General features: G+C 37.0%; 1 protein-coding gene across 1 annotated transcript in view; it reads right to left on the bottom strand.

The window, feature by feature from the left end:
* Nucleotides 1–12,352, bottom strand: part of ARFGEF1 (ADP ribosylation factor guanine nucleotide exchange factor 1) — a 145,948-nt gene that overhangs the window by 94,798 nt on the left and 38,798 nt on the right. Inside the window, exons 2-5 of the mRNA XM_004697529.2 lie at nt 12,295–12,323; nt 11,492–11,648; nt 10,228–10,374; nt 4,328–4,507 (exon numbers count right to left, since the gene is read on the bottom strand). Coding sequence (XP_004697586.2) covers nt 4,328–4,507; nt 10,228–10,374; nt 11,492–11,648; nt 12,295–12,323 — 513 coding nt within the window. The remainder of the gene's footprint in view (nt 1–4,327; nt 4,508–10,227; nt 10,375–11,491; nt 11,649–12,294; nt 12,324–12,352) is intronic.

Genomic DNA, 12,352 nt, shown 5'->3' with positions numbered 1-12,352 from the left:
TGGAAGAAACACACCAGCCTCTGTGATCATGAGGTGTTGATGGGATCAGTTATCAGGCATCAAAGTCCCAGAGCAAAAAAAAAAAATCATTAATATGAATGAGGGGAGTGCGGAGTGGAGGCCCAAAGCCAATCTGTAAGCAATCGGACATCCCCTTACAGAAAGGTTGCGGGGAGATGGGCCACTCAGGGTGCAGTATAGCACCAATGAAACATACAGCTTTCCTCTGGTTCTTTAATGCTTGCCCCCTCCAATCCCGCCCCCCCAACTATCATGACTCTAATTCCTTAAAAATCTGGCTAGACCAGAGCACATACATAGGTACAGATAAGAGCTGGAAACATAGGGAATGCAGGACAGATAAACTCCTTGGTACCAATATTGAGAGTAGCCATACCAGGAGGGGAAGGGGAAGGTGGGAGGACAAAGAGGGACTGATCACAATGACCTACGTATAACCCCTCCCAGAGGGATGGACAACAAAGGGGTAAAGGGAGACATTGGACAGTGCAAGACATGAATAATAATAATAATAATTTATAAATTATCAAGGGTTCATGAAGGAGCGAGGGAGGGGGGAAAATGAGCTGATACCGAGGGCTCAAGCTGAAGGAAAATGCTTTAAAAACGATGATGGCAACCTATGTACAAATGTGCTTGACACAATGGATTTTTGTATGGATTGTGATAAGAGTTGTATGAGCCCCAATAATGATTTTTTTAAAGTTAAGATATTTAACAAAAAATAAGCTAAAATAATTTTTGAAGGCTCAGCGTGGTAACGAATTGCTTCCAACTGTGGATTTAGCTAAAATCAAAAGTTCCACTAAGTTTGAAAAAATATCTAAATAAGCCACTATATAAAACAAGATGGAAGAGTATACATACACGCACCTGGCCAGAACTAATGGTTACATGCTCTACTTTTAACCAACAGTTTGGAGGTTCGAACCCACCCAGTTAGGCTCAAAACAAACCTGGCAATTTGCTTCCAAAAGATTGGTCACAAAAACCTTATATTGCAATTCTACTCTACACATGAGGTTGCCCTGAGTTTTGAATTAACCCAACAGAAACAGCAGCAGCAACATGTGGGTGTGTGAATGTTTTCCAACATACGCACGCACGCGCGCATGCGCGCACACACACACATATTAATTTTTGCTGATACAATGTAAAGATACAAAAGAAACTAGTTGAAAGGGTTATCTATGAAGGGGGGGATTTCAAAAATGAACATTTTACATTATCCTGTCAAGCATATTTTACTTATATAAAATAAAATTGCAATGTGAACTTAGAAGTCTCTACCAATCAGCTGTATAATTAATATGAAAAAAAAATCCGCAAGTGTTCCAATTTTATTTTAGATGATTTATTATCACTATACATTGTCATAAAACTGGCTCATTTATACAATCCTAAAACAGTGGTCAGGATCACAGGAGTTTGTTTTTTAGCACTTCATTGCTTTTATATACTTCTTTGATCCTCATGATGATTAAGAATCATTCTTACAAAATTGGAAAATGTGAAATGTCAAATATGAATACTTCATATTGCCAATTTTGCAGTACTACCAGAATTGTATGCATTTATAAAGATTTTAATGCCTAAAAGGGAAGAGGAACCTTAGCATCCACATGGTCTAAACTCCTTATTTTACAGATAAGAAACCTGATGGGCAAGGTAGAAGTTGGAATCAGAATGTTCATGGAAACATCAATGTCCATATTAGCAGTAAGAAATAAAATTCCACCCATAGCCTAATTTCAACCAAACAGCACCCTGGGCAAGTCCATGCTCTGGAATCACAGGCAAGCAGTGAACAGCATTCTAGCTTATTCCCTCACCGAATCCAAAGTTACATAAATTTTAGCAATATACTTGAAAAAAATGAAATTTTATTCCATGAAAATATTCCTTCAAACATTTCCCATATACTTTTGTATATGGGATAGTTTCTAAAATAGGGTTTCTCAATCTTGGCATTAATGATATTTTAGTTTGGATAATTTGTGAGCTTAAGTAAAAGGAGTGAGACTGTCCTGTATGTTCTATAGCATGCTTAGCAGCATTTTCCAGTCTCTATCACCATATGTCAGTTACAGCTCCACAATTTTGAAAATCAAACATGACTCAAATATGTGTCTGAGAGCCACTGTTTTAGAGGAAGAAAACCATTTTCTTCCACTGAATTGTTTTCAGGACTGAAATTAATAGGATAAAATCTGGCAAGACTTGCTTTGTAGGATTTTCTCCCTGAGAGGGCAAGAGAATTAAGGTTATGGTTATATACATATATAAATGAAGTAGACCTTTTATCTTGGAAGATTTTAGCTAATATGTAATTTAAATAAATCAGTCTTTCCTCTTTCCTCCTTTACCTAAAGTTATTTGAATTACAGAAATAAATATCCTCAATGATATAAAGCATGTTCATCAAGTTTTATCACAATTCACCTATTTTGCATTTGTATGGTTATCTGTTCAAAGTTCTGGTTCCCCTCCTTGACCCTTACTGTTCATAAGATCTATATGAGAACTCAATAAACCTTGAACAAATTAAATGAATAAAACGTATATTCCATTATTTAAATTGTGTTCATTCATTTCCTCAAAGATGCAGTAGAATCACCGTTTGTGGTTGCAAAATATTAAAAAATAGCCTAATGGCAGCACATATGAGAGTGACTGAATGGTCCCAATGGTAAAACCCTCTGTAAAAAAGCATAAGGAAAGTCTCTGAAGTGACATGGAGTGAGTACCAGGAGGTACTCACATTAGTATTACTATTACTAGTAATAGTATTACTATTACTCACATTAGTAATAGTAATGTTAAGTAAAAAAAAAAGCAAAGTGCTCAAGAATACCAATAGTTATGTGTAGTAGACAGTCTTTAAATTGCCGCCAATGATCTCTACCTCTTGATTTTTAGTCTCTTGTGCAGAACCCTCCCAGATTATATAAAGGGTAGTTTGACCACTTGAGGTTACAAAAGATACTGCAGCTTCTGTCTTGTCACTCTGTCACTAAAATCATCCATCCTGGAAGAAGACAGTTGCTATGCCACGAGCAGCACTATGAGACCCACATAACAGGGACTGCAGCCTCTTGCCGACGGCTGCCATGTGTGAGCTTAGAAGCTCACTAGTATTCTCTAGCCCAGGCAAGCCTTTAAATTGCTGCAGTCTCAGCAGACATCCCAACTGTAACCTCTTAAGAAACTCTGAGCCAGAACCACTAAGTCATGTCACTCGTGGATTCCACACACTCTGAAACTATAAAAGAAAATAAATGTGTGTTGTTTACATACCTCAATTTTGGAGGTAAATTGTTACTTAGTAATAGATAATACAGAAGGTGTAATCCTTTATGTGTGAGAGAGGGTGATATATGAAACTATATTTTTAACTGCTCATTTATGCAAAACAAATGTAGGAAGAAGAGATTAGCTATACTAAAGAGGTAGAAATTAGGCAGGACTAGAAATGAGATGGTAGATATGAGGAGGAAGTGGCGCTAGTCTAAGTACACCTCTGTAGAGCTTGGGCTCTTAAATCCCAGTATAGTTAAGTAACCCAAGTTATGAAATACCAAACTCATCAACAACTTGTACTTGCCCTTCAATATTATGTAACTTTGCCTTCACTTTGAAACAAGTGAATCAACCCCAAGTCTCAACAAATTCTTCACCACACTTTTCTTGGCTTGCTGCATGGTATAACATTAAGTCCTAAAGAAAAGACCTTGCACTAATCCACTGCTTGCAGGTTGGTTCTAACTCACAGTGACTCTGTTTAGGGTTCTTTCACTATAAACCTTTATAGGAGCAGATAGCTTAATCTTTCTACCATAACGTGGTTAATAGGTTTGAAATGCCAACCTTTTGGTTAGCAAACCAACACTATCCCACATAAGAACTCAGAACCAATCAGGATGTGGGCTGAGGATACCAAAATGGAAACCAGACACAAATTAACATGAAAAATTACAAATAACAGACCCACTGAAGAGTAAAAGGAAGAAAAGAACTAACCTAAGTAACTTTGGGAAACAAGATTTTTATTAGATAAAACTTGACAGAAAGAACTGAATGTAAATGTTCTTAAGTACTTAGTAAATTTCATTCAAATAGTGTTATAAGCCAGCAATTTTTGAACTAAAAACACATTTTGCTTAACAGATTTGCCAAACAAATTTCAAACCATAACAGAATAAAACACGATCCCACAAATCTTCAGTAAATAAAACTACAAATGAAAGACTTCACGATAATAACTACGAGTACCAGTCTATACAATCTCTATAGGTGTTATACTTACTGCTTGGTTTTCCATACGTGCAAAGATAACATTCAACATCTGAGTAAGAGTAGCTTTGGCTGTTGTCTGATTGATAAGATTTTTGCTTGCTAGATAGATATTGTAACATGTTCTTACAGCTTGCAGTACAGTTCCTTCGTGAATTTCTATGTGTTGAGATGTTACTGCAGTAAGTAAAGCCTTGGGAGAGAAAAGGGCTAGGTTAAAGCAATTTTCTGCAAGTAGAGTTTCAGTACAAACACAAGTGTGTAATATCCTGATACTAGAATTAAAACTTTCATACACTTCAATCACTTTCAGATAGTATGAGGAGGCTTCAAAAAGTTTTTGGCAGAATATAATAGAAAGACAATTGAATTTTCCCACCAACTTTTTGAAGCCTCCTTATATATACAGAATCAGCTGTTAGGTCATCCAATTTTCTTTCCAATGTTAACACCCTAGAAAATCACTCAGCTAACAATATTCTAGTGTTTTCAAGCCAGTTTTCATTGTCATAGAAATGTTCATTTCTGAAAATGCATAGAATTAAAATTGTGTTACATTAGAACAGATACATGCTTCACAACAAACGTGTTGTATTAGATTGCTAACTTAGAGGATACACACACATACATACATATACATGAGAGGCTACACAAAAATAAAAAACAAACGTATTTTCTTTTCTTCAAAGCTATATATTTAAATTGTTTTACAAAACAACTTTATCACCTTCAAAGTACTCTCCATTACACTAATACATTTGTTAAATCTGCAATTCCATTCTTGGAAACATTTTTCAAACTCATCTGTTTAGATGTCTGACAGTACCACCTTCCTTTTTTTCTTCACCTATTCTACTTTCTCAAATCACTGTCCTTTCATGTCCATCTTCATTTGTGGAAACAAAAAGAAATTGCACAGAGCAAGGTCAATTGAGTATGCTGCATGCCGCAAAAGAAACATACTGGGTTTTTGTGGTCCAAAACCGTTGCACTGAGACAGCTGTGGGAACAGGTGCATTGTTGTGGTGGCAAAACCAGTCCGTCTGCCACCAATCAGGCCATTTTTGTCGCACACTGTTAAGCCATCTTTTCAAAACCTCTAAATAGAAAGCATGATTAATAGTCTGACCTGGTGGAACGAACTCCAAATGTACTATCGCCCTCACATAAAAAAAACACATGAGCATCATATTGTTCTTTGATTTCACTTGACAAGCTTCTTTTGGGTGAGGTGAGGATGGCATCTTCCACTGGCTTGACTGATGTTTGCTTTCAGAGTTGTAAGAATAGCACCATGTCTTGTCACCAGTAATGGCCTTGGAAAAAAAGTCTGAGTTGCTTCTGAGCTGTTCTTTCAGAGCACAGTATATTTCCACTAGAAGCTTTTTTTCCTGGCCAGTCAGAACCCAAGATAGTCCAGGTGGCTTCCCCATGTTTTCAATGGTCTGTAGTTGGTCTTTGAGCACAAGTGCACAACTTTTTTCAACATTTTCGTCCATTTGGTTAAGTTGACGGTGTCATTACTCGACATTTCCCCTTTTTTGAAATGAGAAAACCACTCATACACTTTTAAGTTTTTCCAATAGCGCTGTCCAACTCAACAGTTTTGGCAGTATTTTTCCCGAGCAAGAAACAAAACTTCACAGCTGTACACTGTTCTCTGAAATCAGCCATCACAAAAAATGAGGTTCCAGTGAAACTTTTATGAAGAAAAAATTCACGGTGACCACAAAAAATCTTCCTAGGCAACGCCACCGGGTGCATTAACTCAGAGTGAGTTGGTTCAATGCTCACCTAGCAAGAAAAATGTGTACTACGAGCTCTGCCCAGTGGAGCTTTTTTCCCTTTTGTGGGGGGTACTCCCTTGTGTGTGTGTGTGTGTGTGTGTGTAATCTACCTGTAGACTTTCCCCAGATATTTTGATAGGTATATGTTCTTATTTTAATTGTTGCCGTAGACCAAACTGCCTCTCAAAAATAGCACTCAACATATCAGGGACATTTAGAATCACCAATCTGTGTGTCAAGCACGGAGGACAACTGTGGCAGGGGCAGTTACCACCCAGGCCTCCCTTCTCCATATGGAATGTACTGTCTCTTGAGGAAATCTGCCCTCTGGGATACTCTCATGACCAATATTCAGAAGGTCCTGTGTCAGGACAGCTAAAGCCATCCCAGGGCAGAAGCCCCAAGGGGCCTACAGAGCAGCCCCCAGTGCCCATCCTGTGCAACTGCAACAGCTGGTGCCAGGATACTCAGCATTCCCAAGGTCCAAGACTGTGACCCCTGTTGGGCCCTCAGTCCAGTTTGGGAACCAAACCGATACTCCTAGTATTGACCCCTCCTGAGATGTTCTGTAGAAGCCCAGGAAAAGCTTTGGGGCTAACAAGCAGGTCATTGCTACCTGCCTAGGAATTCAATCCAACAAGCAGCAGCCAGAGATCTTCCTTCCAGTCTTTTAAGAACTCCTATGGGCAGGATTTGATAAGAAGATCTGAAATCTGAATTGTCAGGAAACTTTGAGGAGATAATTTTGGCTATGGTGAAAAACTTGATTCTCTTTTTTTTTCATGTATGAGTAAAGGAAGTCAACAACGGGCATGGCACCAATGAAGTCTGCCAGATTGAAATCCTGGAGTCCTATAAGAATGGGCAGAGCCAGGAGCAGAGCCTACAAGCCAGAATTCAAAAAGACCCTGGAGGATATTTGGAGTGAGGCATTAGGGCACATTCTCATTATCCTCTCTTAGGGAAACTAGAAAATAGGCACAAAGGTTTATTTGCTACTCATCCAGAGAGATACCCAGATAGAATACACAGAAATCAAATTGACTACATCTGACGGAAGAGACACTAGAAAAGCTCAATATCAGCAGCTAAAGCCAAGCCAGGAGTTGACTGTGGAACAGATTATCAGTTGTTCATCTGTAAGTTCAGGCTAAAACTGAAGAAACTTAAAACAAGTTCATGAAGTCAAAATAAGACCTTGAGTCTATCCCACCTGAATTTCCAGAACATCTCAAGAATAGATTTAATGCATTGAGCCCTAAAGACAGAAGATCTGCTTTGCTGTGGGAGGGCAGTAAGACCATCATTCATGACGAAAGCAAAAGGTCATTAAAAACACATGCCCCCTAGGTAATTATTAATCCAGTTACTGTCTTTATAGATTGTTCTATCCTGGATTTCATATACGGAAAATCATGCAATTAAAAAAACAGGAAACAAACCAACAACAATGACAAAAATAAAACAGAAAAACCTCAGTCAAAAAATACTAAAAACTGAAACAACTTAAAGTGGGTCAAAGGGGAGATCAAAAGATAAGGTGTTACAATTTAACCTAACTACATCTGCCATCATCCACTTTACAATGCACCCTGTCTGATAACAAGGCAATTTACATCTCTGGGTATGGTTAAAGAGGATTCACCAAAGGCTTAATCCATGTGGGGATGCTGCAAATGGATTTTGGGAATCTACTGTCATCAGTAACCTTCTACAAACCCTTGTTCAGAATTTAAGCTCTGAGGTCACTCCCTCCTTTGGACTTGGGTATTATTATTTACAATTCTTGGATCACACAGGCTGGTGTGCTTTTTCCATGTGCACTTAATTTTTTTTTTTTTAATGAAGGGGGAAGAAGAGTGAGTGGAGCACATCCTGGTCCACCAAACCTTGAGGACGATATCCCTGTTCAGAGCAGCAAATGCACAGAGAGGACATGTGGTTAGCCCCACTACAAGACACGACATCCCTCACAGACCCATAGCCCTACGAGGACAACACTGGAGACACAGTGCAGGAATTGTGCCCAATCTGACCCCACCACACCGAGGCAAAACACTAAGGGCGTGCAACAGAACAGCAAGGAGAGCCCGAGGGAATACCAAAAATAGACTTTGGGGCCAGGGCATGGCACCCCACCAGATTTGACCAGAAAACACTCCTAAAGGTCAACAAACAAGCCTTGAACTATTTGAAGGCTTTTTTTGGTCATTGTTTTTTTTTGTTGCTTTGTTTTGCTCTGTCTTGTTTTCTGTGCATATTATTATCTCTGCAGGTCTATCTAGATAAGATAGGGAGGATAAACAATCTGGAGGAGAAAACAATGGTTTATATGGTATTATAATGAAATGTGCGAAGTGTGTTAGAAAACCAAAAAACTTAAAGAACTTAAGAAAAAACTCAAGCCTTAAGAAGCAATCTTGAAAGATTTATGGGAAAAACAAATGTTCTGTTATCCACTGAATGCAACAAGAATGCTTTAGTAATACAGTGGGTGAAAAAAACAACATAAAAATGTTTGCCTTGCATCTGCATTAATGGACTAGCAATTCATGTTGGGTATAAGTTTTTAATTAATCACAAGTTATTTTTTGGTTTATATGCAAAAAGCATGTATTGAATGCCTCAGCTGGCACATTCACAGGTTCTTTACTTTAACCCTCATAACATCTGTTCTACCTTGTTTGAAACCACAAGGATTCCCTGGCAGTGAGAGGGCTCCTTGTACTTCAGAAGTGCGCTAAATCTATATGCCAACAGTTAATAGCTACGCTCTAGATTTAAATATGAACTAGGATCAAATCTTAAAATTTACTCTCATGACAAAGCTACAATAAACAATTCTAATTTATATGTATGAATTTTCATGTAATAAGTTACTTTACATTTAGCAAGAACAAAGATTCATTTATTTTGTCCTTTTTATATTGTAGTGTCATGCAGAGTCAGCATCAGCATTAATATTTCCTAAATGAACCAATTACATGAAACTGAAAATGACAGGCCAAGTTAATTGGATCTCTTTTTAGAATAAATGTATTATTTAACTGATAAAGTAAGTACAGCTATAAAATTGAAAGGCTCAGAAAGGCTGTATTTGTATTTACATATAAACATTTGTGTAAATCCAGGTCAATAATTTCAAAAGTAGTAACAGTAAACAAAAATTTAACTTCAATATCGGTAACATTAAGAACTCAATATTTGTAATTAAGTGGAAATATGACTAACTTCTGTAAATGTGTTCAACCATTCAAATACACTACTGCATAGTCTCAGGATGAGATTTTGTTGAGCAGATTCAGTAGATACATAGGATGTAAAAGAACCAAGAAAGTCAGTGGACAAGTAGTTCACAAAGTGATCAAGAGGTCATGCTAGTAGGAGTCCAACATGATACACAAAGTAAAGGAGTCATGTGGTACTCTAAAAAGCTTTAAGGATGAAATATGTCCAGGAAGCGTGCCTGAAATGAACTCTGGGAAGCTCTTATTGTTAGGTCAAATCTAAATTGGGTCTTTCAAAGAAGAAGAGATCATGGGCTCTTATTCCACATGTGAAAGTTAAACATGGAATAAGAACGACCAAAGAAGAATTAATGTATTTGAATTGTGATGCTGGAGAATAATACTGAAAGTACCGTGGTCAAACAGATCTGTGTAGGAAGAAGTACAGTCAGCGTGCCCCTTGGAGGAAGGATGGCAAGTCTCTGTCTTACAAATGTTGGACATGTGGTCAGGAGAGACCAGTCCCTAGAGAAGACATCACGTTTGGTAAAGTAGAAGTGTAGTGAAAAAGAGGAAGACCCTCGAGGAAATGGGCTGACACAGTGGCTGCAACAATGGACTTAAGCATAAAACAACTGCATTGATGGCACAGGACCAGGCAGTATTATATTCCGTTGTACATAAGGCGAGTCAGAACCAATTCAACCATACCTAACAACCACCACAACAGAAAGTCTTGGTTATTTCGACAATGAAATCCCTTGAAACAGGGCCCAAGAAGCACCCTTATAGTAGGATACGGATGAAATAAACTTTCCAAATATTTTCAAGGTGAAAATATTTCTCATTTCAAAAAAATATAGATTAAGCATAACAGATTAACTTCTAAAGTTAATTACCTTTATTATCTGCAACTGAACTCCTTCGTCTGTTTGAGGACCTTGGAAACAGCCACATATTGTTTCAATAATTCTATCAATTAATTTTTTGCCTGGTGTCGTACTATCTGGGGCATTGCCAGTTAAATGTCCATAAGCAATAAGTTTCTAAAATGGATAAAGAAAATAAAGATCCTAATTAAACACATACATGCAAATTAAGATGAAATGCCTATCAACTAAATATATATTCGATTTTTTACATAAAAAGCCTAACATATAAATGTAGTCAAAGGTAATAAGAACTTTGTTAACAAATTTATTAGCTATAGATAGGTAGCCAATAAACAAAACCACCAAGCAATACTTTGAAATGCCCAGGCTTTGATAATTTGTCCCTGTGAGTTCAAATAGTTTATTGCTTTCTACTCAAACATGGTTTTATTGACATTGTCTTGTAAAAACGTTTCCTAAGGACTCAAAAGCTAGCTCCAAATTATCACAGGCTTGCTCATTCATCATTAACTGTTATAGCCTGGAAGGACAGCCTTAGCTATAATTCCAGTTTTCCACAGAAAAGATCACAAATCAAGTGAATTTACTTTTAGCCCCATTTATATTTCGTGCAAATCATATGGCCTATTTATTGGCACTGAACTGTTAAGATAAATTATACGGCACTGTTATAGCTACTGAATTGTATCAGTTGAATAGATACAGTCACCAAACTGTGCAAACACCTGAGATGAGAAGAACTGGGAGGGTTGTCTACAGAGACAGAGAGAAAGTGTGTGTGTGTGTGTGTGTGTGAGAGAGAGAGAGAGAGAGAGAGAGAGGTTGAAAGAAACATTCAAGAAATATTCTGGCATAAGTGAATGTTGTATCTAAAGCCCAGCAATAAATATAATAAGCAGTCAACATTAACCTATTACCTGATCTAAAACAGCAGGTACTTAGTAAAATCTTTTGCAAGTAATACTGTATGTAAAGTTGTAAGCAGGGTGATAAACTATGGCTCCAGCATTGCACTGATAGAAACACACTTTTGTTATTATATTAGTAAAGATTATGTGTCTCATTAAACATAGGATTTTGGTTATCATTAAACTAGAAATCTCTTTTTTACAACTACTGTTCTCTATTTTGACTTTAGGCGATCACTGTTTTCTTACCAAAAAAATTATAGTCAAGGCTCTAGTGGAAAAAAATCTGAGTCATCAGCTGTAATTATGTTTTGAAACACATTCAAGTATACAGTTCTTCGATAATGCCAGTTTTTACATACCTGTAAACAATCTAGTGAAGTACTAACTATGCGGGGACATTTGGACTGACATGCCAACTCAAAAGGTAAGAAGTACTTGTCTGCTTCAATAAAATTTGTCTTTGATTTCACTGGTGGAAGAGTGCTTGATCCAGTTTTTGCTTCTCCGTGAGGTGGACTAAATGAAAAAGAAGAGCCTGTTTAGAGTATCATTTATCATACTGATTATAAGCTCATAAAGTAGCAAATAAATAACAGTGCTGAAGGGGGCGTTGTTAAACCAGGTTCTTGTCCCTTATTTCACGAGGAAAACAAAGCCTGAAAGAATAAAGTGATTTTGCCACAAGGACAAATAAATACAAGTGGTCAGAGCACTAGCTAAACACAGCACTCTAGATTCTTGTCAAATAGTCTTTCCAATGATCTCAAGATGTTTCTACCATCAAAATACTTTACTGTTACTTAATAAATTTATCTTAAAGGCAATGAACTTTCTATTTGTCCTTAAGTCGAACTACACTTCTGAGTTACTTAATACTAGCCAATATTATCAATGAAACATAATAATCTTCCTAAGTATTCATCAGTCTTTGAGAAAAAAACTTGAAAACATATTTTGTGGTATTTTAAAAATAACCCTAGATATTTACTTATCTAAGATCTTCATGTATTTATATTTCCAGATTCTTAAATTTTTGGAAGTTTGTTTTACTGCAGATAGCATGCAATAATGTACCATATAAAATATAAATCACTATATTTTTATTTTGGCTAAGAAAACAAATTGGCAAATTATTTTACTAAAGAGAAGAAACCCCACGAACCTTTGCTTTTCAGTTTCAGCTTTTATTTCCTCTGGAGGATGAGGCAAAAAAAAAAAAA

The sequence above is a fragment of the Echinops telfairi genome, unplaced genomic scaffold, assembly GCF_000313985.2.
Source record: "Echinops telfairi isolate 266 unplaced genomic scaffold, ASM31398v2 ScPeMD7_1;HRSCAF=3_0, whole genome shotgun sequence".
NCBI lineage: Eukaryota > Metazoa > Chordata > Mammalia > Afrosoricida > Tenrecidae > Echinops > Echinops telfairi.
The sequence above is the reverse complement of the archived record's forward strand: the minus strand, read 5'-3'. Positions and strand labels throughout refer to the sequence as shown.